Source organism: Drosophila bipectinata, chromosome XL, assembly GCF_030179905.1.
Source record: "Drosophila bipectinata strain 14024-0381.07 chromosome XL, DbipHiC1v2, whole genome shotgun sequence".
In the NCBI taxonomy this organism is placed as follows: Eukaryota; Metazoa; Arthropoda; class Insecta; order Diptera; family Drosophilidae; genus Drosophila; species Drosophila bipectinata.
In genome coordinates, this window is record NC_091734.1 from 5,175,355 (window position 1) to 5,201,796 (window position 26,442).

The 26,442-nt window shown below is 38.5% G+C and overlaps 6 protein-coding genes across 7 annotated transcripts; 3 read left to right on the plus strand and 3 right to left on the minus strand.

Annotated features, from left to right (window-relative positions):
- The first annotated feature begins 989 nt into the window (after positions 1-989).
- Positions 990-2,821, plus strand: LOC108124903 (filaggrin-2). Its single transcript, XM_017240854.3, has one exon. The coding sequence runs from the start codon at positions 1,206-1,208 to the stop codon at positions 2,763-2,765; it is 1,560 nt and encodes a 519-aa protein (XP_017096343.2). The 5' UTR covers positions 990-1,205; the 3' UTR covers positions 2,766-2,821.
- Positions 2,822-6,169: 3,348 nt separating this feature from the next.
- On the minus strand, positions 6,170-8,589 carry LOC108124936 (gastrula zinc finger protein XlCGF8.2DB). Its single transcript, XM_017240905.3, has 2 exons — positions 8,233-8,589; positions 6,170-8,172 (listed from the first exon to the last, which is right to left on the minus strand). The coding sequence occupies exons 1-2, from the start codon at positions 8,341-8,343 to the stop codon at positions 7,156-7,158; spliced, it is 1,128 nt and encodes a 375-aa protein (XP_017096394.2). The 5' UTR covers positions 8,344-8,589; the 3' UTR covers positions 6,170-7,155.
- A 206-nt stretch (positions 8,590-8,795) lies between these two features.
- LOC108124918 (uncharacterized) lies at positions 8,796-10,458 on the plus strand. The gene is made up of 2 exons (XM_017240880.3): positions 8,796-9,475; positions 9,544-10,458. The coding sequence occupies exons 1-2, from the start codon at positions 8,925-8,927 to the stop codon at positions 10,253-10,255; spliced, it is 1,263 nt and encodes a 420-aa protein (XP_017096369.2). The 5' UTR covers positions 8,796-8,924; the 3' UTR covers positions 10,256-10,458.
- Positions 10,397-12,150, plus strand: LOC108124928 (uncharacterized). The gene is made up of 2 exons (XM_017240891.3): positions 10,397-10,786; positions 11,994-12,150. The coding sequence occupies exons 1-2, from the start codon at positions 10,397-10,399 to the stop codon at positions 12,078-12,080; spliced, it is 477 nt and encodes a 158-aa protein (XP_017096380.2). The 3' UTR covers positions 12,081-12,150.
- An 88-nt stretch (positions 12,151-12,238) lies between these two features.
- LOC108124897 (uncharacterized) lies at positions 12,239-16,151 on the minus strand. The gene is made up of 2 exons (XM_043209890.2): positions 15,437-16,151; positions 12,239-13,904 (listed from the first exon to the last, which is right to left on the minus strand). Exons 1-2 carry the CDS (start codon positions 15,987-15,989, stop codon positions 13,693-13,695), a joined length of 765 nt encoding a protein of 254 aa, XP_043065825.2. The 5' UTR covers positions 15,990-16,151; the 3' UTR covers positions 12,239-13,692.
- Positions 16,152-16,219: 68 nt separating this feature from the next.
- On the minus strand, positions 16,220-26,200 carry LOC108130456 (uncharacterized). Of its 2 annotated transcripts, none has more exons than XM_017248880.3 (2): positions 20,174-20,523; positions 16,220-17,544 (listed from the first exon to the last, which is right to left on the minus strand). In XM_017248880.3, exons 1-2 carry the CDS (start codon positions 20,506-20,508, stop codon positions 16,389-16,391), a joined length of 1,491 nt encoding a protein of 496 aa, XP_017104369.2. In that variant the 5' UTR covers positions 20,509-20,523; the 3' UTR covers positions 16,220-16,388. The 2 variants fall into 2 exon arrangements, 1 of the variants encoding a protein (XP_017104369.2); XR_006245947.2 differs by lacking the exon at positions 20,174-20,523 and adding an exon at positions 25,924-26,200 and having other exon boundaries at positions 17,406-17,544.
- Between the last annotated feature and the right edge of the window lie 242 nt (positions 26,201-26,442).

Here is a 26,442-nt window from a genome sequence, read left to right on the forward strand (position 1 = left end):
AGCTTTACAAGGCTATGTATACGTAATATTTAGGAAAATATTAAATTAAGATAGAGTTTTTAGCTTTTTAGTTATATTTTTTATGTTTTTAAATACCTTATATTAAGAATTTATGAGAGATTGTGTGATTTAAACTTGAAAAGCATGAAATCATGTTCATAAAATACAACACTGCGTATACTTAATATTTTTAAATGGCATTTGAAAATTTGCAATGTTTTTAAAAAAAATAAAGAATAGGTATTAATTATATTCAACAAAATAAAGGACTATTTTGATGAAAAATACAAGAAAATGTAAAAAAATAACTAAATTTAAGATTAAAATCCAAGGCGTATACGTAATATTTTCATAGTTGGAAGTTTTACAATGAAAAACTCAAGAAAATTATACTTCAACCCTTGTAAAACAAGCCACAAATAAATAAGAGCTTGTTTAAGCCAAAATTAAATATTTAAATATTAAAAATAGCATAAAATATAATAAAATATATCAAAATTAAGCATTAAATATATTAAAAACCCAAAGTTCAAAAAGCAAAAACTTGAAAAATATAGAAAGAAATAATTTAAAACAAGTCCCATTAAAATACAAAAAAAAATACATTTTAAATAAATATTTGACTATAAATAACCCACCAAGCCCACTGTTCCACTCTGCCCCCCGAGTGAGAGTGAGAGTGGAAGAGTGGAAAGGTGTGCCGACCCGACCAGGTGTATGCGTGCGTGAGCGACAGAGAGAGAGATATATAAAGAGAGACGGTATGCAAAACCGTTTGCGCATCGCTGCCGGCGACGCGACGTCTCAGCTTGGGCGGCTGACAGCTGCCGCCGGCAGCGAAGCCCCCCTCGTACGCCCCTCCCTTTTTGGGGAGTTTTGAGTGGAAATGGAGTTTTGATTTTTTTTTTTTTTTTTTTTTGAGTTTTGGAGCCGAGTTCGGCTTCTTCGCGGTTGTTTTTGAGTGGAAGCGTATAAAAGGGTTGCCACTGGCAGAGGGCGTCCACAAACCGTCGACGGCAGCGCAACATTACGGATTAAGAGCGAGAAGGTGCCACAAAAAGAAAGAGAGAGAGAACAAGACAGAGTGTACAAGGATAACGGTTTACAGAAGAAAGCTTACCTTTCTTTTTACAATTTTTTTTTAATTTTTTTTTTTGTTGTTTTTTGTGTAAAATCTTAAAAAATTTATTTAAAAAAAAAACGAAATGAGATACGCCGGATTACCGTTAGCAGTTCTACTGCTCTTCTGCTGCTACTGGGCCGCCTCTGCTGCTGCTGCGTCTGCTTCTTCTTCTTCTTCTGCCACTCCGGTTGCAAGTCCCGTTAGTTCATCGAAACCCAAACGTGATGCCGCCTTGAGCTTCGGGAGCCTGTCCAGCTACCACGGCCCCTCCCACAAGTACCTGCCGCCCGCCTACGAGAACCACCTGAGCTTCGGCGGGGTGGGAGGAGGTGGTGGAGGTTATCATGGCAATGCCTTGGGTTCCGGCCACGCCTACACGGAATATGCCCACCTGGAGGGCGGTGATCATCACTACGGCTCGTCGCACGGTCACGGGTACGGGTACTCCAGTGGCAGTTCCAGTTCCCATGGCAGCAGGCCGCATCACTATAGTTCCGGAGGATCCGGTGGTCCCAAGATCGAGACGTACATTGTCCAAACGAGCAGCGGTTCTGCCGGAAGTCACGGTTACGCAGGTGCCCATGGACTGAGTCACGGGGGAAGTCACGGGCTGAGCCATGGACTGAGCCACGGAGTGAGTCACGGCCACGGTTCCGGTTTGGGCTACAAGTACGGAGCACCTTCGTCCGGAGCAGCATCCTCTTACCTGAATCTCCTCGGAAACGGACACAAGACCAGCACCTATATAGTGGCCACGCCGGAGTACTCCGGAGCTGGAGGCAGTCACGGCATCGGCTACGGATCGGGACCAGTCCATGGCAGACCCTCGTTCAGTGCCCACGGTTCCCATGGCTACAGTCACGGCTTCGGGCATCAAATCAGCCACGGACCACCGAGTCACGGACCCAGTCACAGCCTGGATCACAGCCTGGAACACGCTCTGGAGCACGGACTGACCCAGGCCTTGGGATTGGGTGGACACGGCTCATCCTCCGCCGGCGGTGGCGGTCACTACGCCCAGCATCCCATTCCCGAAGAGCACTCCGGCTATACCTACGATGCTCCCGCGACGCCCTTCGGCAAGGGAACTCCCCTCACCAGCTACGGTGTCCCGCTGATCCCCGGCTACGATCATCAGGAGTCGCTGCATCAGGATTCCCCCGTCCAGGTCCAGATCCTCGAGCAATCCGATCACAAGGTGGAACGCGAACGTGACCAGGAACGCGAAACACCGGTATATGCTCTGGGGCACAAGGGTCTGGGCCACTTCACGTACACGGCCAGCAAGCCGCAAGCCCTCCACACGGACATCCATGCCGGCTCCTCCTCCTCCTCCTCCGCGTCCTCCGGCCATGATCTGGAACTCAGCAAGGCCCCATTCAAGCCGAGCGCCTTCCTCGGCGCCAAGCACGAGAGCTCCGGTTCGAATGCCATTTCCGGTTCCGGTTACGACTATGCCACGCCCACATCTCCATTCTTGCAGTCGTCGCCGGGCTACGATTATCCAGCACCGGCGCAACTTTACGGTCCACCCGGGCACTCTGGTGACTCGGCCACGCCCATTTTTGAGCCGGAGGCAACCTATCTGCCACCCGCCAGCAGCTACTTGCCACCGGCCACGCCCACCCATGGCTATCATTAAATTATTAAAAAAAAAATAATAATAATTTTAAGAACGAAATATTTTCTGTATTTTTTTTCCCACTTTCTCTCTATCTCCTTCTAATTGTTTTTTAAATTTAAGATTAAGAAAATTAAATAAAAATAAAGTAAAAAAAAAAAGAAGAATAATATATTTTTGAGTTAAAAAAAAGGGAAATTTTTTGTAGCCTTTCTCCCTGTTTTTTTCCATCTGGATAGTCTCCAAAGAAAATGGTTAATATTCCAAACATATACCACGATTTTGCCAGTTTTCTCTCCGAATTATACTTTCCGATTACGGATTTCGATGGATTTCGCTTGAAACTTGTGATTCGCATTTGTTGCGAGAAACTATAGCACTACGCCACTGGCATTCCAAATTTATTTAAAAAAAAAGACACCCAAACTACCCAAAAAAAAATAGTCAAAAAAAAGGTTAAATTAAACGAGTGATTCGAGCAATCCCCTCAAAGTAATGCCATCCAGTTGGTTAACGTTTGGAATCCGGTTGGATTAGCTTGATTAAAGGAGATTAATAATAAGGAGAGGGGCCAGGCCAGTAATTCCATAACAAGTCCATCATCCATCCACGTTACAAAAATTAGTTTTAATCAGCTCCCAATTGGCTGTTTTTGTTGAGCTCTGGAAGAGGTAATTTTTGAACGAATTTATGGATAATCGGGAGAACGAGTCCCATTTAGATTTCGGGTTTGGAAAAAAAATGAAATCATTAAAAAAAAAGAGAAAGGTAAAGCTAATCAGTTGCTATGCTCTTTAATAGTATACTAAAATGTAGTTACTAAAAAATGGTTATAGCTTTGAATCATTTGTTGTAAGATTTTAAAGATTGTATTTAAAAAGAGTTAAATATTTTTAAAGAAAAAACAATATTGTTTGTCTTATAACCGGGTTCGTATTCCTTCATATACCTCAGCTTAAAAAGTGAAGATTTTCTTAAAAAAATATAGCTCAGCGTAGTCGAACCCGTTCATATACAAAAGCCTTCATATTCAGCCTTAAAGGTAGATTTTTTTCTAGAAGGAAGAGAGGAAAAATTCCTCTACAAAAAGGAGTAAGCCTAAGAGCCTATCATATACATATACACCATCAAATACATACCTTAGCTTAGAGACTAAAGATTTTCATTAAAAAAATATATATATTTGAAAAACTCCTAACCGTAGTCGAACCTCACACCTCGAATTTTTTCGACTTTATAAACCTCAGCTTAATAGGCAAAGATTTTTAAATAAACAACCATAAAAACCTACATTATGACCATGTCTTACCTAAAATAAGGCTTCAAAGTCTTTTAAGTTTCAAAATTTTAATATAAAATAAAACCCCAATTCTATCAGAAAGCAAACTTACTCTTCAAGCAACAAAAAAAATCCCTCAACAAGATGAAAGTTTTATTTGAAATTCGAATCACAAATCCGAGCTACAATCAAATGTGGGTGAAACCCATTAGTATACCAGACCGAACCTCCTAATAGATCATTGTGCTGGAATGCAGAATGGGGTTTTGCAGGTGGAGTTGGACATAACATTCACTCCTGGAATTCAAGATGATGAATGGTCTTCGGATTAATCATCTTGAAAGATGGAAGCATCAACTCCAATTCCCATTTCCAATCCAATCTCTGTTGCGCAATCGGTGGCTGGTGATTCGCTCAACCAGTTTTTGGCCATTTGATCCTTAAGTCGCTGACCTACATCAAAGAAATGAGACGCACAGCGACGTAACGAAAGTGAAAGGATGACATGACAGGCGCCCGGCCCCAGTTGATAAGCCTCCGATCATGGGGATTATACTGGTGCGGTATAGTATACGATATCTGTCAGATCAAATAACCTGACCTAGGCCTACACCGCTTTATGAACTTGACGCCCGGTCCCCCAGCTCCCACGTTTGCATAATACTGCCATGAATCCCAGAGCTATCAGAGCATCGCCACATCCGTCACGGAAGTGTCTAGAATTCGCCATCAAGACGTGAGCCAGCTCTTGGTAGTGCATCACAGAAATCTCAGGTTCATTGTCTTTGGGTTTCTATTATTATGCTATTATGGGAATTATTTGTGTCTCTGAATAGGCACGAAATCTCTCTGAATTTGTTATCGTAAAAAAAAACAAATAAATAAAACTTAAGAAACCCGAGCCTAAGCCGAAATGGTGATGAAATTAAAATATACGATTGTAATTCATGTCAGACAGATGGGTGGAGAGTATGAGGTTGTGGAGTAACCCCTCTTCACAATATATACTTGAATTAAATTAAATTACCCGGTAGTGGTCTGCTAATTAGGTAATTACTAGAGTTCTAGGTGGGTTTTTGTAGGTAAAGTTATTTAAAATATATTAAGATTTAGGGAAACAAATAAGAACTTTATTGAGGATTGAACTCTAAACTAAAAATTATTGAAAAACTAACCATTTTTTTATCAAAGTTTTAACCTTTAAAGTCAAATATTAGAAGTAATATTGGAAAGTAATACCATAGTCTAACTCCTTTACATATTCAAGCTCAAAAATTACTTCAAAAGCTAGACTAAATAAAATTTATCTTAAATACTATGTTTTTAACTATATATTTTTAATAAAGACACCTTTTTTTTACCAAAATTTTAGGTTTCTAAGTCAAATATTTTGAAATAAACAAAAAATACTTCATCCTCCTCAGCCAGAGTCAAACCCAAGGCCAAAAATTTAATATTAGTCTCTTTCAGCTAAACTAAGAACAAAAACTTGTCAGTTAATCATTTATTTTTAAAAAGCTTACTTTTTTAGCATATTTTGTAAGCTTTTAAGTCAAATATTTAAAAAAAAAAAGATTATCGTCCACTAAACTGAGTCGAACTCGAGCTTAAGCCTTACAATATTAAATTAAAAGCTACAGCGAACTAAAGTAACCCCTAAAAATAACCTTTTAACGATTTGTTTAAAAATTACGAGATTTTTGTATTTATGATTTAAGCTTTTAGGTGAAATATTAAAAAAAAATATACATTTCTAATAATTTTCCACTAAGCGTAATCGAGCCTTAGACCAGAAATTAAATTTCAAAGCTAAAATAAACTAAACTAAACCTAATTATAAGAAAATAACCATTTATTTTTAACAAAAATTATATATTTTAATCAAAGTTTCAAGTTTTTAGGTCATATATTTTAAAATAAAAAAATAATAGAAAATTTTCCTCTAACAGAGTCGAACCCCAGACCTAAAATATCATCAAAAAGATGAAATCAACTAAACTAAGTCATAAAATAAAACAATTAACAATTTAATTTTACAAAATTACAATTTTTTACCAAGTTTTAAGCCTTTAAATAAAATATTTTCCAAAAAAAGTGAATCACAGTCGAACCCCTTCCTAAACCATAACCCAAAAATGTCATTTAAAAGCTAAACTTGATAAAATATACCCCCTTTACATGGTTAACCCCATAAAACCACATACCTGTGACTGAGGTAATATCTTAAATAAAAGAAAGAAGAGGAAGAAAAACGAACTTTGGGGCAGGGTCAAAAACAACTTGGGCAATCTTCTTTCTTTCTTTCTTGGAATCCTAACTGTGTCGACAAGTTCATTCAGGCACAACAATCGAAAGGCGGACAACAACAATAAATTAGATAATTTAACAATGGGTTAAGCTTTTCAAAGGGGCGGGGATCAGAGAGGGGGCTAAGGGCACACTTATGACAGCTTTATGGCTGACCATGATTGGGTAGCCAATCGATCGATCAATATGGGTAGGGAATTATGTGCGAAATATCGAGTGGAGATGGACCCCTTTAGAGAGGGCAAGTAACTGTCGTGGCGGGGTCAAGCCACAGACATTAACACTATAGCCAAATGAGCCATAAAAAAAGGTGTTAAATAATTTCATTTCAACGTTATTGTTGCAACCAGTTGTTGTTAGGCCCCCCCTCCCATTATATGTTTTATGATTTTTTTTGGTTAATTTTTTAAAGGAAAGTGGCGAGGCAGGAGTGGGGGTGAGAGAGGCCTCTACATACATTTCGTTTTACATTTTTTTTTTGTATATTTTTTTTGTATATTTTTTTTATTTAAGTGCAACGGCGACATTCACTTTTTCATTCGCTAGTTGCTTTTTTTTTTTATTTTTTTTTTTAACTTCATGCTTTGCATGCCGTAATATATTTTTGTTATTTTTCGTTATATTGTGATTTTTCATTCATTTCCAGCTGTTTGTTTGGTACTGAATGGATATATGTAGTTATAAAGAGTTATAGGTTTATATTTATAGCTTAATAAATTATATATTTAATTATTTATACAAAATGCCTCATGCTTATCAGTTAGAGAAAGATAACTGCCCTGAGATAATCTTAATTACTTTCATACCTGTTGAAAGTATCAAGTATCAAGTATCATACTCTTGCAATTCTTTCAAGAACTCATCTTCTATATTGGTTGTGGAACTAAGCTCTTCTACGAGAGACGTCTCTTGGTAGAGCACCTTGTCAGTCTTCTCAGTCTCCTCAGCGGTATTCTTAATAGGTCTCTGGGTAAAAACGGCACTAAATTGCGGCTTTTGTCGCACAATTGGCTCGTTGTGGTGACCACTAGTGGCACTATGCTGGATCAACTGCTGACGTCGCATATAGCCCGATCCGCAAACGGAGCACTCGTACGCCTTGCAGACACTGTGCACAAACAGGTGGACATCCCGGTTTTCGGGAGCATTGAACGACTTGCCACATATCGGACAGCCAAAGGACTTGACCTCAGTGTGGGTCAGCAGGTGCTTCTTGTAGTTTATGGGATGACTGAAGGTGGCCTGGCACACATCACAGATCAGATCCCGTTCACCTTGGTGGATGGTCTTAACGTGCTGATCGCGCTCCCGTCGCCGGGCAAAGTGCCGATCGCATCCCGGCTCCGGACAGGCGAACTGACGCAGCTTGAGGTGGGTGTTCCGCACATGAGTTTCTCGATTGCAGCGCTGGGCAAACCGTGCCGGGCAATGTGGGCAGGGGAAGTTCCTGGCACCGGTATGGACGCTCATGTGATACTCCAGAGCATGCCGGCGTTGAAACACCTTGCCGCACGTGCCACAAGATAGGTCAGTGATGGTATCTTTGTTACTTGGATCCCGGTGTACGATACGATGGGCAGAGAGTTGTTTCAAAGTGAGATAGCTCTTCGGGCAGTGCCGGCATGCAAAGGGGAGCTGGTCCTCAGGCAGTGTATCCTCTGCTAGCTGCTGGACATCTTCCTCTTCGACTTCCGGTGGCTCTGATTCCAAGGAGTTGGTTCTTTTCCTCCGAAGTTGTTGCTTTTCGGAAAGAATGCAACGACGACGGAATCTTATGGCTCCCTCCAAGTCCACCATGCACGTTTGGCACATCCAGCCGGGCCAGTCCGAGTTCTGGATCAACTGTTGGATGTAATACATAGGTCTTAGAAAAGATATAGTAGCTATAGATAGTAAGGTTACCTCGATTCCTGTTATGGAGCGAATCTGTCGCAATAGATGTCCATTTTGTGGCAAAAATATATCGATTTTAGTCTCAGGACTCGAGCAAATACGGCAACAGCTCTGCGACATGGTTGGAGGCCACGATGTCCACCAGGAGCCTCACAAAAAATGGTGTCCTTTACCGTTAGAATCTTAATTGTGGATTCTAACAATGTTTTTCAAAGCATTTCGTGGTTTTTCACTTTTCCGAATGTCCTTCTTCGTTTCACACGCGTATTTATTCTAAAATCACAATCACTTTACTATTTTTAATTAAAAAAATACGAATTTAAATAAAAACTTGGCGTTCTGCGAAATGCTTTGATTCTATTCCAAGTTATCGATAAAAGTCCATCTCTAATTAGCAGCTCTGACAACTCTGCAGGAAAAAGGCTAGAAAAAAATACCAGAAATCGATATATTTTATCAAGTCTTTTGGCTTTAAACTTCATTGTAAAAATATATATAAAAATAATTTGTTTATTAATTAAACATTTATATTGAAATCTTTTAACTGAAACCAAATATTTTCTAAAAAATATACCGTTACGGTATTATTGCGCGTACAGCCGGCTTCTTATCGATAACCCGGACAGCTGATAATCCAAGCCATTTTTTAATTTTTGGTTTCTCCTGTTTTTGTGACGCCTAACGATTTTAGCCAAAAGAAAATGGGCAAACGACGCAGCCGTGAACGAGAACGGCGTTCATCCAGCGCCACCGACGAGGCGGTGGCCACAAAACCCAAGAAGAGCAAGCGCCGGGAACGCGACAACTCCAATTCATCGTCGAGCAGCCGCCACAGCAACAGCTCCGCCAAGAGCGACCACAGCAGTCAGCAGAAGAAACGGAACAGCAGCAAGATGGAGAAGTCAGAGAAGCAGGAGAAACGCTCCAAGCCCCAGCCGGCGGAGGAGAAACCAACGGAGGAGCTGCAAGAGCAGCGTTCCAAATGGGATAGCCCAGAACGGGGCAATTCCAGTCGCCAGAATGTGAAGCAACGTCGCCACAGTCATAGTCGTTCCAGGGAAAGGGAGAGGGAACGGGAGCGAGATCGTGATCGGGATAGGGACCGCCACGACCGTAGCGGACGGGAGAGGGAAAGAGAACGAGAACGGGAGCGTAGCAAGGAGCGGCGGCCCCGGAGTAACGATCGCCGGGATCGAGACAGAGATAGAGACAGGGACCGTCAGCGTAGATCCCCCGAAAGACGACCAGCCAGGTGGGCATTGTAATCCTTATGTTTCCATTCAGAACACCACTAATTCCATGAAATATTCCCCTTTCCAGACGCAGTCGTAGTCGCAGCCCTCGAGATCGCAAGCCGCGTGGTGGTCGCGACTTTGGACGCAATCGTAACCAGCGCCGGGACAACCGGAATCGCAACGACGACGAACAGTACGAGTGGGGCAAGCAGGGCGACGAGAAATCCCACAAACCCGACGACGACGAGCCCGTGGAGAAGGAGAAACCCAATTTCGGACTGAGCGGTGCCCTCACCGAGGACACCAACAAGGTGAATGGTGTGGTGGTTAAATACTCAGAACCTCCGGAGGCCCGCAAGCCCAAACGCCGCTGGCGTCTGTATCCCTTCAAGGGCGAAACGGCCCTGCCCACGCTCCACATTCATCGGCAGAGCTGCTTCCTGGTGGGACGCGATCGCAAGGTGGTCGACCTGGCGGTGGATCATCCCAGTTGCTCCAAACAGCATGCCGCCCTGCAGTATCGTCTGGTGCCGTTCGAGCGCGACGACGGCAGTCAGGGGAAGCGTGTCCGATTGTACCTCATCGATCTGGAGTCGGCGAACGGGACGTTTCTGAACAACAAGAAGATCGATGGCCGGAAGTACTATGAACTCATGGAGAAGGATGTCATTAAGTTTGGCTTCAGTTCCCGGGAATACGTGCTGTTGCACGAGAACAGCAAGGAGGACCAGGAGGACGATGATGTTCATATCAAGGACGAGCCCCAAGATGCACCTGCCGAGGAAGTTAATCCCTAGACATTATAGTTAATTGTGTTCCCCTTCAAATCCCCCATCCAAGATTTTTTATTTTATTTTTATTTTACTTAAATATTTTAGTTTTGTTTTAAAACCAGACGAATTGTAAAAAAAAACAAAACAAGATTATGTTCAAGACCGATGTTTGTAGAACACAGTTTTTCGTGTTCACTGCCACAAAAAATAAATTCTCACATTGTAAATTCTTCCAAAAGACCACGTTTTTCACATTCCGTGATCCACCACGTCTTTGTGGTAATCTTCTTCCGGAAATCGGATCATTCCATCTCGAACAACATGCGCTGGCAGTTGATGATCTTGTGGCTGGGCCTGGTGGCTGCGGCTCCGGTCAAGTGGCGTCGTCAGGTGGTGGCTCCCACTTGGCTGCTGGGACCTACAGTGCCGCCATCATCGCAGGTCGTCCGGGTGGTGGTCACCCAACAGAATCTACGCGAAGCTGCTGCTCTGAGGGCTCAGATACAGAAGGCCGTCAACGAGGATACCTTTGTGGTGGCTGCTCCACCAAGTCAGGTGAGTTTTTTTTTAAGGATTTTAGGGATATAGGAGATATAATATTTAAATTAAGTTTATTTTTGGTATTCTTTGGTGTTTTAATTAAAAATATTTTAAGATAATAAAGGTTTAAGTTTGTTTATAAAAATGTTGGATAGGTTTTGGAAAAATATCCCTTAAAAGAGGTTCTTTAAAGGGTTCTTGTTTCTTAAAATAAATCAATATTTTGATATAATAATTCAAAATATCAAAATATAATTAAATAATTCAAGTAAAATCTTAACAATTTTAGATAAATAATAAATAATAGAGATTTTATAAATATTATAAAGTGATTTTTAACGAAGTTGCTTGCAAATTAATTCAGTTAAAGTTTTTAATAAAAAAAAGTAGATGGAAAGGACTTCTTTAAGAAGGTTCTATAAAGGTTTTTACAGAAGTTTTGTAAATTTTGAGTAAATGATAATATGTAGTTTTTTTAAATGGAATTTTTAAAGATTTAATCGGTTTAAACTTCAGAAATAAAAGTATAACAGTATTAAATGAAATAATATTAGTTTTTACAAAGAAAACTTTGTTAAAAGATGATCTATAAAGGTCTTTAAAGACGTTTTATAAATTTTTAATAAATAATATAGTAATTTTTTTAACTATTCTCGAGTTATTTTTAAAGGCATTTTAAGGTAAAATCAATTAAAAGTATTTTTTAAAAAAATATATAGATTTCAGGAGGAAGTTCTTCAAAAGAAGGGTCCATCAAGGTTCTATATCTTGAAAATAAATCAATATTTGGAGATAATGTCTAATATTTCAAAAAGAATGTTTATAATTTTAAAACAATAATACATAATGGAGATTTGTTAAATACTTTTAAGTGATTTTAGAAGAAACCGTTTAAAGTTTAAATCAGTTATAAACTTGTATACTAAAATAGATGGAAGAACTTTTTTAAAGGTTCTGGAGAGGTTCTATAAAGGTCTTTTCTTTATAATGTTTTTGAAAGAGCTTAATGCATTTTGGATAAATCATAAAATATAGTTACTTTTTAAAAATATTATTGAGGGATTCGTAAATAAGAGATCCAAAGGACATAACTTTTTATAGAAAAATAGATAGATTTCAGATCGCACTTCTTCAAAAGCTGATAAAGTCTACCTTCATCTATAAATCCCTTTATAGTTCTTTAAAATAAATCAATATTTTAATAAAATCTTAATTATTTCAGCAATTTCTAAGCCAACTTGGAGGTCGAAGTGCTGTCCCATCCTTTCCCGTCTGGAACTTTACCATGTCCTGGCCCCAAATGGGATGATATATATCAGAGTCCTACCTATAAACCAACCCTGGATCAACGCTCGAAAAGGTGCTGTAAGCGTAGGAGCTTGGAGCCACGCCTTTTGAGGAACTAGAATAGCAGAATATCAGAAAAGTTATACAATATCCCGGAAATGAAAACATTTAAGCACCAACTAGCATTCGTTTAGATTTTATTTGTTTTACAATCCGAAATGAAATAGAAAACGTGTATCTTTCGGTGTATGTGTGTGTGTGTTTAGGGGTTACATGAATTAAACTACGGCTTGAAAACGATTCTAGCAAATTGTATCTTTTTTTTTTTGTCTCGATTTCTGTACACAATGATCACAAAAACAAACAAAAAAAAACAACGATTCTTAATTCACTAATTATTCAATTAATTCTAACACTAAATATAAAGTACAATGAACAAAAAAAATCAGTATATATATATTCTAAAATATATCGTATGTTAACCACTAGATAGTATATATATGTTTTGTTAAATATGTGTCTTTTTTTTCTTTAATTTTGTGGGGAATTTTTGCAAATCAAAGTTTACATTCAACATTTTTGGGGGTTTTCTGGCGACAACAACGATTTCCTTTTTTTTTTTTTGTAAACTAGCCCATATATATGGATATATAATATATATATATAATATAATATATTATTTCTAGGCGCAATATATCAACTTTATATTTTTTAAAAAACATTTCTTCGACATGTGGCTTTATAAGTTTTGTTCCCTTTGCAATGAAAAAACGAATGACAATTTGTATAAAACATAATTTTAAATAATAATTTACAAAAAAAAAACATGAAATAGTCGATATATACGACTATGGAATACCCAGCCCTCTCAAATATATATATCTTTATTATTTTATAGTTTATTTCTATAGTTTTTGTTTGGAAACCTATTTGGAATGGTTGTTGTTTCTTTAAAAAATGCCAAACTAAAACTAATTTGAGCTACAAATCTAAAAACAAACTAACTACTTAACAAAACAATTTATGAATTTCTATATAATTTCGAGGGCTAGGCTTTTACATAATTCAATATTTAACTTTTAATAAGAAAAAGTTTTCTAGTTCAGCTTTTGGGTTCACATTTAGTTGGGTATCTGTGAGTTTTTATAGTTTATAGTTTTAAGTTTAGTATTTTCGTAAGTTTTTAGCTTAAAGTGGGCTTTCCAGTTAAGATAAGGCGAGTCTGCTCTAGAAATAAGTGAACAAGATGAAGCAGCAGATGGTATAGGATGGCCAGGACGAGTCCTGTTTCAAAAAAAAAAAAAAATCAACTAATATGGCTTGTTATTTCTAAACGCTAACACAACAGGTGGCTAGTCTCTTGGTTGCACAAATATATATATATATATTTATATAAATACGGCGGATTAAATAAATATCTCGAAGCAGCTATGGGATGATATTGGATGCTAAATGGTTTATCGATTTTTTCGATTATTTTTTTTTTGGTTTTCTATCTAAAAAAATATTCAACGAGTCTTCCGATTGTCGCTGCTGTCTCCGGGATGCAAGTATAGCTCTCACAATGATGATGGACGATGATGGTTCTTATTATTAGCATATTTGTGATTCTGATCTGATCTGATCCCATGGTCTTATCTAACCTCATCGATATCCTCGCCCTCCGATGAGCTACGTATCGTATTGTACTGCGAATTGCGGCTGCGCAGCATTCGTAGGAAACTGCCCACGGCGAAGATGGTGCGTCGATGTCGGTGGAATATACCCTGGTATAAGGCCTCTCTCAGTGTCTTGCGATCCTCCACATCCACTGACGATGTCAGCGATGTTTGATGCGGCAAACGTGCTACGAATATACAAATCAAAACCATTTCATAAGTCATTAAAAATCGTAAAAATCGTAAACAGCACCGCCAATCGAATTATTCAAAAAAAAAAATATATATATATACATATATATATAAGAGATAAGAGAATTAATCTAGGGGGAAGGTCATCGCATTTGCGCAAACATTAAAGGCAACATGTGTACATACAATCTATATACATATATACATATATTATATATGCACACAAATATGCTAATGAATAAACAAAAAAAAGAGGCCAAACGTAATAGACTTGACTGATAATGAAACCGGAGCCATAGAAGCCGCAGAAGCCAAAGAATTTTCGTTGAAAACCGATAAAGCAAACACGGTTTGTAATTAAAAACAAAAAAAAAATATAAATATTATGCTATACGTAGAACCAATAGAGCTCAGGATCTAGGGGTTTTTTTTGGAAATATTTTTTCTTTCTAAAAATAAAAAAAGAAAACATTCTCCCGCGGGGGTTTTGAACTTGAACTCATAAATAACAAAGGTATGCAGCTTGCGTCAAAGAAAAAGCTAAAGTTCGGGCTCTTTTTTAAGTCTTTATAGGTATTTTAAACCTCGTTTTTAATTTAAAAAAAATTGTATATTATTTTAGAAGCTTTTATAGGTTTTTTTTTTTTAAAATAAACATTCTGTAGAGTTTTGAACCCGAACATCTAAATAACAAAAATAGGCAGCTTTCGACAAAGAAAAGGCTTAATTTTGTTGCATTTTTTAACTAATTTAAATCTGTATTATCATTTTAAAACTAGTTTTTAATGAGGACACAAATTTTAAGACTATTTTAGAAGATTTAAGAATTTTTTATAAAAAAAGACCATTCTTTCCTCAGGGTTTCGAACCCGAACTGTTTAATAACAAAATGTATGCAGTTTATAACTAAGAGAATACCTTACTTTGAGATTATTTTTAACTTATATGCAAGTGAATTTTACAAATATTTTTCTTAAAAAACAAATTATTTCTTCCTGGTAGTTCGAACCCTAAACTGATACATTTTTAGTAATTGCTGAAACTATAGCCTATTTTTAACTCATTTCTTAAAACGATATATAAAAACCCTTTGAAACTAGTTACCTTTAAAAATTCACAAAATTTGTATAAACTTTGTTTCTTAATCCGAAAAATAATTAAAATGTAAGCCCTAAATATTACAACAAACTTTCAACAAATTCAATTAAAACCTCTAACTATTTTCACAAAACTATAACTAGATTTTTTCTATTTTTTTACACTTTTTGCTGGTAACTGGAAATTTAATTGAAAACTTTACGGTGACGAAACGTAGTGTTGATATTTTGTTGATATTTATTCTGTTTTCGAGACCAAACTAATTAAGCTTTATGGAATTTGAGGCGTCAATTGAGGAGGCGCCAGGCTAACAAGCTCAATGATATATGTATAACCGGTTCCGGTTTCGATTCTCTACAATTTCTTATTAATATTTATGTATGCTATTCTCTATAAACAATTAAATTGGAGACCAGATGGACGGACTTACCAGCTATGGGCGATTTGGGTGATTTGAGGGAGAAGTCGTCGAGATTCTTGCCGCCCAGATCCAGTTTGAGAACCTTTTTGGTCAGCTGTTGGGTGGCCGCCTCCATGTTGCTGGTCTTTTCGATTTTAATATCGACATTACGCTGACTGACGGCGCTCTTGGTGGGCACAATGGCCATACCAGCCAATGGACCCGATCCCGAGCCAGGACTAACCGGTGAACTAGAACTTGTATTTGGATTTGGATTCGAGAGTTTAATAGCATCGCCGCCTGTTTCCTTGCCGGCATCCGTCATATTGTTATTTTGAATATTTTCAATTTCCACTTGAACTTCAGGATTACCTTCTTCAAGATCCTCTTCGAGATTAATCCTAATACTCGTTGTTGTTTGTTTAGAATCCTGGATATCTATCGGATTATTCGTAGTATCTTCCGGGGTATCTTCAGTAGCTTGTGTATCCCTTGGATTGTTATTATGGATAGCTACTTCTATACCGGTCTCTGTGATGGCTTTTAATGCTGCAGGTTCAACAATATTGTTACCAACAACCATTGTTCGCGAGAGCAAAAGCACCAAAGCTATTTTTTATTAGGTTTTTTATTTTTTTTTATTTGTATTTAGCATATAAACGATTTCCGCTGACGTGCGCGCGCCTTTCAGATTCGTTACGTTCTGTTTTCGGTTTTTTATTTTTTTTTCTTCCTATATTGTTCGGTTCGATTCGATTCTGTTCTGTTCTGGTGCTCTGGTGACTCTGGTGACTCTGGTGGCTCTGTTTGGCTCTGGGTACTCTCTATTCTGTAGCTCTACAGCTCTCTATCTATGTATTTTGTCTATCTATCTATCGGTTACGTTTCGATTCAATTTCCGATTGCCGCCAAATACCAAAAAAAAAGAGTCTAACAAAAAAATTAAAACAAAAAAAAAACAATTAAAGCTTCTCCCAAAAACTTAGTCTCTATTCGGTGGTCTGGCTTCGTTGGGTATTTGCAACTGAATGATATCGAAGCTGGCACTATAGAGCGCCACCTGTTGAGCGGTACAGTCGGTTAGCGTTATCTGCGGTAGTGGTGGGCGACGTTCACCACTTTCTCCGATACTCAAATGACTTAGGTTATCAATGATTTCGTAAATACACCGATGATCCGGTCCAGCACCATCAATGGCTGGTACTCGTGTGGCAATCGCTTCCAGAGTAACGGCCGTGGCCTCTACAGTGGCGCCCAATGTAGCTGAAGTGGCACCCAGGGTCTGGGAACTTGGCAATCGTGACTGGGATACTTGTTTCGCGTCCTCAGCATAATAATCACACATGCTATTCCCAGGAGATGAAGGAGATGATTCGTTCTTGACCTGCTGATCTTCTTCAAGTGGATGATAGTCGTTGTCCTCCGGATTCTCCTCCTGATCTTCTTGTGTCTTTAAATTTCGAATATCCACTCGTATTCCTGGCTCGGGACTAGTTCTCCTTTTAATCACCTTGCTCTTTAGACTCTTCAGTAAAGTGAGCAAGCGACCCGTCAACTTCTGGCCGGGAATAGCCAATGCCTGAGTGGATGGTGTGTCCAAGAATAAACCTGGCAATGGGGCCTTTATTGCATTACGTGGCGGCTCTAGCTGTTGCTGCCGGTGGTGGTGGTGGTTGTGGTGCTTTTGCCGGCCAATCGATTCCAGGTAGGCGATATTGGCCAGAACACCGTGCTCATAATAGCCACTGGCCAATTGCAAATAACCGTAAAAATCAACCGGTTGCTGATTCTGGTTGGGACTTTGTTGGGTTTCCGTGGTTGCAGCAGCAATATTATTAATATTTAGCTGATAATTGACGGCACGGTCGTTGATGTTGTCGCTACTTTGGCTTCGCCACCGATTGCTGTTCTTCCCATGGCTGCTACGACTGCTCCACGGACGACTATACTCAGTTTCACAATCGCTATTAGTTAACCCAATGATTCGGGATGACAACAATTGACGTTGCACCAACTGACGTAGCTGGGAACAGCTCTGAGAGCTACGGATGCGACGCACTGCGTCGTTATATGGCTCGTCCGGTGGCTCACCGGAGCACACTGTCCTCCGGCCGCGGCTCGTAAACGTATCGTCGAATCTGTAATTAGTGAAAGGCACCAATTAGTTAAAGGCAGGACTCGGACTCGGACTCCGGGTCACTCTGGATGGTTGAAAATAGAACTGCGCGTCCAAACAAAACATTAATTACAATGGCGAATGCAAACACGTACGACAAACAAGCGGGTAAACAATCCATTCCATACCCGCACCCCAAAAAAAAATATATACTCGTACTTTCATTTTCACTTTCACCGGAGCCCTAACCGTAGCTGTCCGTAGACCGTAGTCCGGAGACCGTAGTCCGGAGTGGTCCGGGTAATATAATTAAAAAAGCCAACCCTCTGGGGCAAAGAACTGACACTGCCACTACTTACTACTCGGAGGGCTCGGAGTCGTCCTCTCTTTTGTTTGTCGAGCTTTAATTTTTGTTACAAAAAATGAAACAAACGATAAAAAAAAAGGCAAATTATTGGGTTACGAGTTCAAGGACTTCCTCTATAAGGCTTGTATTAAAAATAAGGAGCCTCGAGGGAGATTTTTTGGCAAATTATTACTTAAATAAACTAAAGAATCTATCTGTTAGGGTAGATTTTTATTTAATAATTCTCTAGAGACATAATCCTTTTTTTGGCTACGCTTCAAGGGTAGTTTCTAGTCTACAACAGCGCCCTCTATAAGGCTAATAATAGACTTTAGCGATAGTAGAGCTATTCTGCGGAAAAAATTTAACTGAAAGAAACCATTTATTAAAGGATATTTATATTTCGTAACCCTTTAGAGACTGTAGAACTAGTTTCTAGTGCAAAATAGCGCCCTCTATAAAGCTAATAATAGATTAAAGAGTTTCTAGAGAGATTCCTTTGAAAATTTGTATATCCTTTGAAGTAGAATTCTATTTAAAAATCCTCTAGAGGCATAATCCTTTGTTTTTTGGAGATTTTATAACTAATTTCTACTGCACAATAGCGCCCTCTATAAAGCATATAATACTCAAGAGGTTCTAGAGGTTCTAAATAAACTAAATAAACTATGGATTGAAGAAGATATTTAATATAATATTATTTATTTATATTTATAAACATATTTATTAGAAATCTTTATATTTTAGTACTAGTGCACAATAGAGCCCTCTATAAAGCTAATAATAGACCGAAGAAATTCTAGAAAAATACTAAAACGTTTCCCATCATTTAAAATAGATTTTTCTTTTTAATAAACCCCCAAAATCCTTATACTATTTATAAGATTACTTCAGAACCTATAGCATACTTCTAAACTAGCTATAGACATGAGTTTTAAGAATTTTAAACACAAAAGCGCCCTCTATAAGCCCAAATAGACTCTAGCAAGCAAGATAATCCATGAAAACCAAGTCTATTAAATTAAATTCCCATCTAATAATCCCTCTGAAGACATAATCCTATTTATGGTTTAGACTTTTCAACTCGTTTCCCACAAACAAGTCTCAGTTTCAGAAAATTTTCCCCAACTTCTTGGTTCCCCTTAATTTGTGGGGAAAAGTTTAGCAGCGTTGCTCCTTAATGGAAACTTTAGGAAATTGATAGTTCATTAGCAAAGTCCTGGGCACCGTAATTGCCACAGAAACACAGTGGCTGACAGTGTCGACTTGAAGACATTAAAATAGCATCGCATGCATCCTGCGGGAGGACTCCTGCTTCTGGTGCACCGGTATCCGTATCCGGATTCACATCCGTCCGCATTTTGTGGTTCAACCTCCTCCTTTACCATACTTTCCTTTTATTTTTTTAATTTTTTTTCAGAAACAGACTTTTACTTTAACGAAAGCCGGTGGTCGCTGACGTCAGTTTGCCGCTGACGAGAAGCCAAGGCCGTGTAACTTGAGATGCGGCGGAAATTTCACGCCAACCGCAGCAGATAGCAACCCAACCTATATTTATGGCAGCAACTGTCAAAGAGCCAGCCCCCGAACCCCCAGACACGCCCATGTCGCATTTAAATTGCTTAGGAGGTGCACATCAAGAAAATATTTTATTAGTTTTTGGGGGAAATTAAATATCAATATTTATACCCGGTACTAGGGAGGAAAATTTTCATAATTTGTAATGCTTTAGGATATTTAAACCTTATAAGTATGAGCTATTATACTTTAATCTAATAATACATATGTTTAATACTAGAAACTCAAAAGTATGGGTTATCTTTCTTTGAAAAAATATATATACCCGGTACTTGGGATGAAAATAATCTAGAATATTGAAAGCTTTAGGACCTCAGGACTTTATAAATATAAGGTATTATTCTTCAATCCAATTAAACAAAAGTTTAAAGCAATATGCTTTAAAAAAATGTGAGGAAAAAACTTGTGAGGAAAAAATGTGGGAATTTCGAATGCTTTAAGATCTTAAGAGCTTAAGAATATGAATACACCTCATTATCTATTAATATGTTGAAAAAAATGATATTCCAGAGAATTAGAAGATAAAGAATATCTTCCTTAAAAAAAATAATAATACCCGGTACTTGGAAATAAATAATTTTTAGATTTCTATTCATTTAGAACCTTAAAACCTTAGGAATCGGAAACACCCACTTAAAATAAACTACCCTACCAACCTAAATATCTAATACCTCAACTTTTAGCTCCCCAATTTCTCTCTCTGTAGACCCAATGCTAATGATACTACCTGGGAAAGTTGTGAACATGGGTGGGCCATACATCGCGGAACCGCACACATGCCGACGCTAATGAGCTGCCGGGCACTCGAGTTGTTTCCGATCCGTAAGGACGACGTCGCCTTCTCCGACGCTGGCCACCGGCATTCGAGATATGGTGCTGCTGATGGAGATGCTGTTGCAACTTGTAGTCCCGATAATGGTTGGCCACCTCATGCCGATAGCGTTCGGGACGAAAACACTTGGTGTTGTAGACCCTTTTCATGGTCAGTCGTGGCGTAAACTGGCGGCCCATACCCAGAGGTATGCCCTCGACGATCAGGCCATTGCCGGCGGATGAGCACATCTGGTGTCTGGTTAGCGGAGACAACCGGCCCGAAGTGGACAAAAGAGGACAGAACAATGGCAGACAGGATGGAGGACTTTGGTCCTTTTTTTTTTTTTTGTAGAGACCGCTAGCTGAAGTTGCCCCGCGGAGGCAACGAAGCAAACTACACGAGTTGACATTGATGGCACCTCCTCCATCGACAGCGACATCGACATCGACATCGTCATCGTCGTCATAGACCATTGTTGCACGGGATGAGCTGGGTAGCGGTGGCAAGTAGTGGGGGCAAGCAGTGGGGGCAAATACTAACGGAATGCCAATGGGGCGCATCAAATTATGTACATTTATTGAACAACCGAACAATAGGAACTCTCTGTTGGCAACAAGGGTTTGCGGTTATTTGTTATCACGTCAGGCCGCGATTTGTAGTCGTTTGTTCGACATTGCAATGAAGCAATAAACCAAGGTCTTTTTCAATAGTCTCGAAGTTGGTAATACCTTTGGAAACAAATAGTTCATAAAGTCAAGATACTCCTTAAAAAAAACAAGCATACTTTCTAGGGCTTCATGAAGGGCTTAATGAAAAACTACCAAACATTATACCTTTAAATATACCCTCTTATATATCCATTTCAGATTCCCAACAAACACACCCACTCCTCCACTCCCACTCTACTCCTCCAATCAAAGCCCTCTCGGTTAAGTGGGTGTGGGCGGCGGGCGGTGGCTCTCAATAGAAAAATTAGTAGTATTCATGTCGTTAACCATTGTAACTGGTACATCTTTTGTACCCCTTCGACCATCAGCTCCAATTTGCATATTTCGGCTCACGATAAACAACGTTGAAATACGGCTAGCAGTGTCATCGGAAAACGTTAGAAAGGAACCACTGGCATATAGCAGAAGCCCGAATACCCTTTTTCGAATCACGAAGTGGAGGTTCAATATCTTTTCTAATTTTCATCAGATTCTCAAGAGGAATACCTCAAACGATTTGTGATTGGATTCTCCATCATTCTGCATCAAAACCTGACAACAAAATATTTTTTGGATTTTTTTCCAAATTTTCCTGGGGAGACCCCTTCAAAAAGTGGGTTTTTGGCTTATAGCCCCCTGGGAAGGCCATATCTTGGCCAATTCTGATCCGATTCTTGCGAGGAATACCTCAAACGATTTGTGATTGGATTCTCCATCGTTCTGCATCAAAACCTGACAACAAAATATTTTTTGGATTTTTTTCAAAATTTTCCTGGGCAGACCCCTTCAAAAAGTGGGTTTTTGGCTTCCAGCCCCCTGGGAAGGCCATATCTTGGCCAATTCTCATCCGATTCTTACGAGGAATACCTCAAACGATTTGTGATTGGATTCTCCATCGTTCTGCATCAAAACCTGACAACAAAATATTTTTTCGATTTTTTTCCAAATTTTCCTGGGCGGACCCCTTCAAAAAGTGGGTTTTTGGCTTATAGCCCCCTGAGAAGACCATTTCAAAGTACGTTTATCTTTTTTAAAAATTAAGAAGTACCTCAAGGAAGGGTATAAAACTGGACTGGGCTAGGTTCAGAGCCGCCTGTTGGAAAAGTCGTCGACACCCTGCTCAGGTCCCTGGCACCCGCCCACGCCCCGTAATTATAATTTTGATAGATGTATCTACATATTGATAGGAGTGTGAGTTTTTTTTTCTATTTTCTATATTCTACTTATCTATTCAGGCATGAGCAAAAAATTGACGAGTTGACATTCGAATAAGTAAATAAATGTACATATGTACGAAAACAAAAAAAAATACAGTGATACAGTGAGTAGTCATTGAAATTCGTGGGCATATCGGGGGATATGAGTGCAATATATGACAGTTGTATGATTGAAGTGAACATGGGTTTTTGCTAATGCACTAAACCATTATCGGAAATGTCAGCCCGTGTGGTATATGGAGAATATTTCTAGAATATTATTAAACTTTAAAAGTTCTAAATTGAATCAAAATGATTTATTTCAATTTTTGATTACAATGCCATCATGCAATACGGAAGAGGAGAATCATAAAAGAGGCCTTTAACAAGGACCGACAACGATTTGAGTGAAATTAATGCGTCTGCATGTGTATTCTCTTGTTTGTGGCGATTTGCCATCAATCAATCAATCAATCAATCAACAGTTGAATCAACAAGAACACGCTTCTACCGGCTTCAATGGCCTGTTTTTTTTTTTGTTCAAACGGAATAATTTATATGGTAGTTTTTTATCAATTTTTTAAACGGCTAAGGACTGAGTAACTTTAATTTTTTGTATAAAATATAAAAAACATCATTAAAAACCTTCAAAAAGGTCAGCCATCTTAAGTTTATGGAATTAGAGGCTAAGTAACAGTGTTGTAAAGGGATATTTCATTTCACAATAAAGGATCTTAAGTTTAATAAATAATAAAAGTATTGGAAAACTAAATATAATTTCATGTGCTTCTTATTAAATATTTTTATTAAAAAAGGATTTTATATTTAAGAAATATACATATATTTCAAACTAAATCCTTAAGTTTAAATGCTTCAGCTAGTGTTGAAAAATGATCTATGATTCAATAAACTTCTGCTTCTTTCAAGACAGGATCTAACCTTCTAAAAAATGAAAAATAAAGTGCTTTAAAATTAAATATGATTTAATGGGCTCTATTAAATACTGCAGACATATACAGCTGTGTTCACTAAAATAGCAGTGCAATAGCAACGAAGTAAAAGGACGGTAATTTTTGCATTTTCCTTTTCGTTAGTTCATCGCTTGATCATTATTTTTGTAAAATGGGATATAGAGATAGGAAAACTAAAAAAATTTCGTAAGATTTGCTTTTTATTTGCGTTTTCTGGGCATTTTTGTTCAAAATCACAAGTTTTTGGCTGTTCATTAAAATAGCAGTTTTTCATTTTGATCCCCAAAAAGCGCCGAAAACATTAAAAATTAGGTGAAAAGTAAGTTTTCTTAAGTTCATTTATTTAATTTAAATGAAAATACACAATAACCATGCAAAAATGTTCATTTTAGTGGGTAAAGGACACCACTGTTCAAAGGAAGAGAGGAATTTGATAGTTTAGCTTAGAAAGCAGGAAAAACCCTATAAAAAATCTAAAATACGGTACATTTTTCTGCCAAAATGGTATCCAATGCCATAAAATATGAGGGGAAATCCGAATCACGTGGGTCCAAACGAAAAACCACCGATATTGGGGGCCGAAGAAAGGTGCGCTTCAGCAAAGCGAATCCTTTTGCGTCTTCTATGGCTGTTAAAACGGTCCTGAAGTTAAGGATCAGCGTCGTCACCATTCGCCGTCGATTAGTAAATGAAAATATAAATACGCGAAGCCCACGAAAGGTGCCATTACTTGGTACAAGGCATATCCATGCTCGATTGGAGTTTGCCAAAAGCCATTTGAAGTGGCCAGTGACGAAATGGCGCAATATTCTTGGGATAAATGAGTCCAACCTGGACTTGTTTGGTGGGACAGGCTCAAGACAGTATGTCTGACGACCCTCAAACACTGAGAACCACCCAAACCCCACTTTTAAGACCGTTATGCACGGTGGCCCTAAAATATTGGTATGGGCTCGTTTTTCGTACAGTGGCATGGTCCCATACATATGATGGATGGGATCATGGACCAAGACGTCTATGTCGACATACTCAAAAAAGTAGTGCTTTCTTATGCACAGTGAGATATGTCCTTAAAATGGACGTTTCAGCAGGATAACGATCCAAAAAATACCAGCAAATTGGCTAAGAGTTGGGTTAGTCAACCAAACATTGATGCAATGTCGTGGCCAGCACAGTCGCCGGATTTAAATCCGATTGAAAATTTATGGGGGGACATCAAGGGATATGTGGCAAAGAAATATCCGACTTCAAAACCGCAGCTTTGGCAATTTTTACAGGACGAGTGGGCCCAGATTCCCCTCAAGCGTTGCCAGGACTTGGTGGACTCCTTGCCACGTAGGTGTGAAGCTGTTATTGCCAATAAAGGCTTTACGACAAAATATTAGTTTATATTTATAATTTCTGTTGTTTGTATTAATTAATTTTTAAGATTAAATGAATTTCTTAGATTTTTTTGGTAACACTGCTATTTTAATGAACAGCACATTTTGTCGATGTTATTTTGTTATTGTCTATATTTTCAAAAAAAACGCAGTAATTAGACTGAAACAAATGTTAACATAATTAAAAATAAATATATTATGTGGATGTAAACCAAATTTGTCCCATTTTGGTGTTTATGCTACGATTTTTCGATCTTAAACATTTATGTCATGAGCACTGCTATTTTCATGAACACAGCTGTATATATATATTTTGATATTTACTTGCCTCCCCCTCAAGCCCCTTGAATGTATGTGCGTGCACAAATAATTGGCGTGTTTATTTGCGGCGGAAAGGCGGCGAAGGCAGGCTAGAACACAATTGTGCCACAAAGTAGGCAATGCCAAATGAGGCGCAAAAAGGGTTGACCGGACAGGTGGGGGGTGCAGGGATTCTAGGGGGTTCTAAGCCATAGAAAATGCCACTTGAATATGAGTTTTTTTTTTTTTTTTTTTTTTTTTTTTTTTTTTGAAAAACCATGCACAATTAGAAATTGTGCTAATGCTAATGCGCCTTTCCCAACGAATGACAACATGTGACATATGTGTGTGAGTCACTTGTGTGTGTTTCTGTTTGTTTGTTTATTTGTGTGTGTATTGCCCTTTCACTCACTCATACAAACAAAGGGACCCTAAGCCGCCGAAAGGTTTTCTGTTTTTCTGCTCCACTTTGACACAAAAGCCAAAAGCAACTGTCTGTGGAAAGCAGGGGCAGAGCCAAGGGGGGCTTTTGTTTTTCTTAAAACTTAAATACTATAAGGGGGTGTTTTTTTGTTTAATATTTCAAGGTAAAATGGCTTCTTTTGAAGAAACTAATGGTCCTATAGGTCATATTTTCAATAAGAAATTTTAGAACCTTAAAAATAATATTAAAATTAAAGATTTAAAAAAATATTTATATATTTTTAAAATTAATTTTAAACCAAAAACCCCCTTTAAAAAGTCCTGCCTACACCACTGGTGACACACTTATTGCGCCTTATCACACACACACACACACACACAGTTAGAACACACAAACAAAAAAATGGTGAGAGTGGATGAGCGAGAGAGAGTGGCACGTAGGCCTTTTCACTTGTCGGTCAATAAACCGTAAGGAAACTGCGATGACAGTGGTGCCGTCAGCATCAGCAGGCATCAGTATCAGCATCAACAGGAAGAAACATTGCATTGAATAATTAATTTGAAACGGAATGCAAACGTTGTAAGACAAAAACCGTCACAGGTTCTGGTTCTCTGGTTTCTGGTTCACGTTCTGGGGGAGTCCCCCTGCCCCTGCCAAGTAAACCGTTCTTATTGATTGCTTACCACGAAAGTAATATACCGCTAGGTGGTCTGCAACATCTGGCCAAAAGGTCCTTTGCCAAGCCCCCACCACAACTCAACGTCAACGATTGTGTTGTGCTTGCCTTTTTAATTATCAAAATTTTAGCAATGACTACGGTATGTTTTTTATTTTTTTTTTTGAAAACTCAGCTGTGCCAGCGCTTCCGTTCAATTCACTTTCGTTCGACAGTAATACGGTCAAGTGTGGCAAAACACCTGCACACGACGCTCCACTTGTTTTGAATTTGTCCTAGGGATGTCGAAAGTACACATTCCTATCGAATTATCGACATCGACAAGAATATACCAAAATCTTAGTATTATTTCAGTCAAATAACGTATATCGATATATTTATCTATAGTTTTTAGCACATCACTATCCGCTGCCTCTGTTTGCCTTAGGTTAGAGATGAAAGCAGTGATTTCATGCCACATCGATAAATCAGTGCTGGAAAATGCCAGACAAATATCGATAAATTTTTAGCTATGCTCAAAAAATAA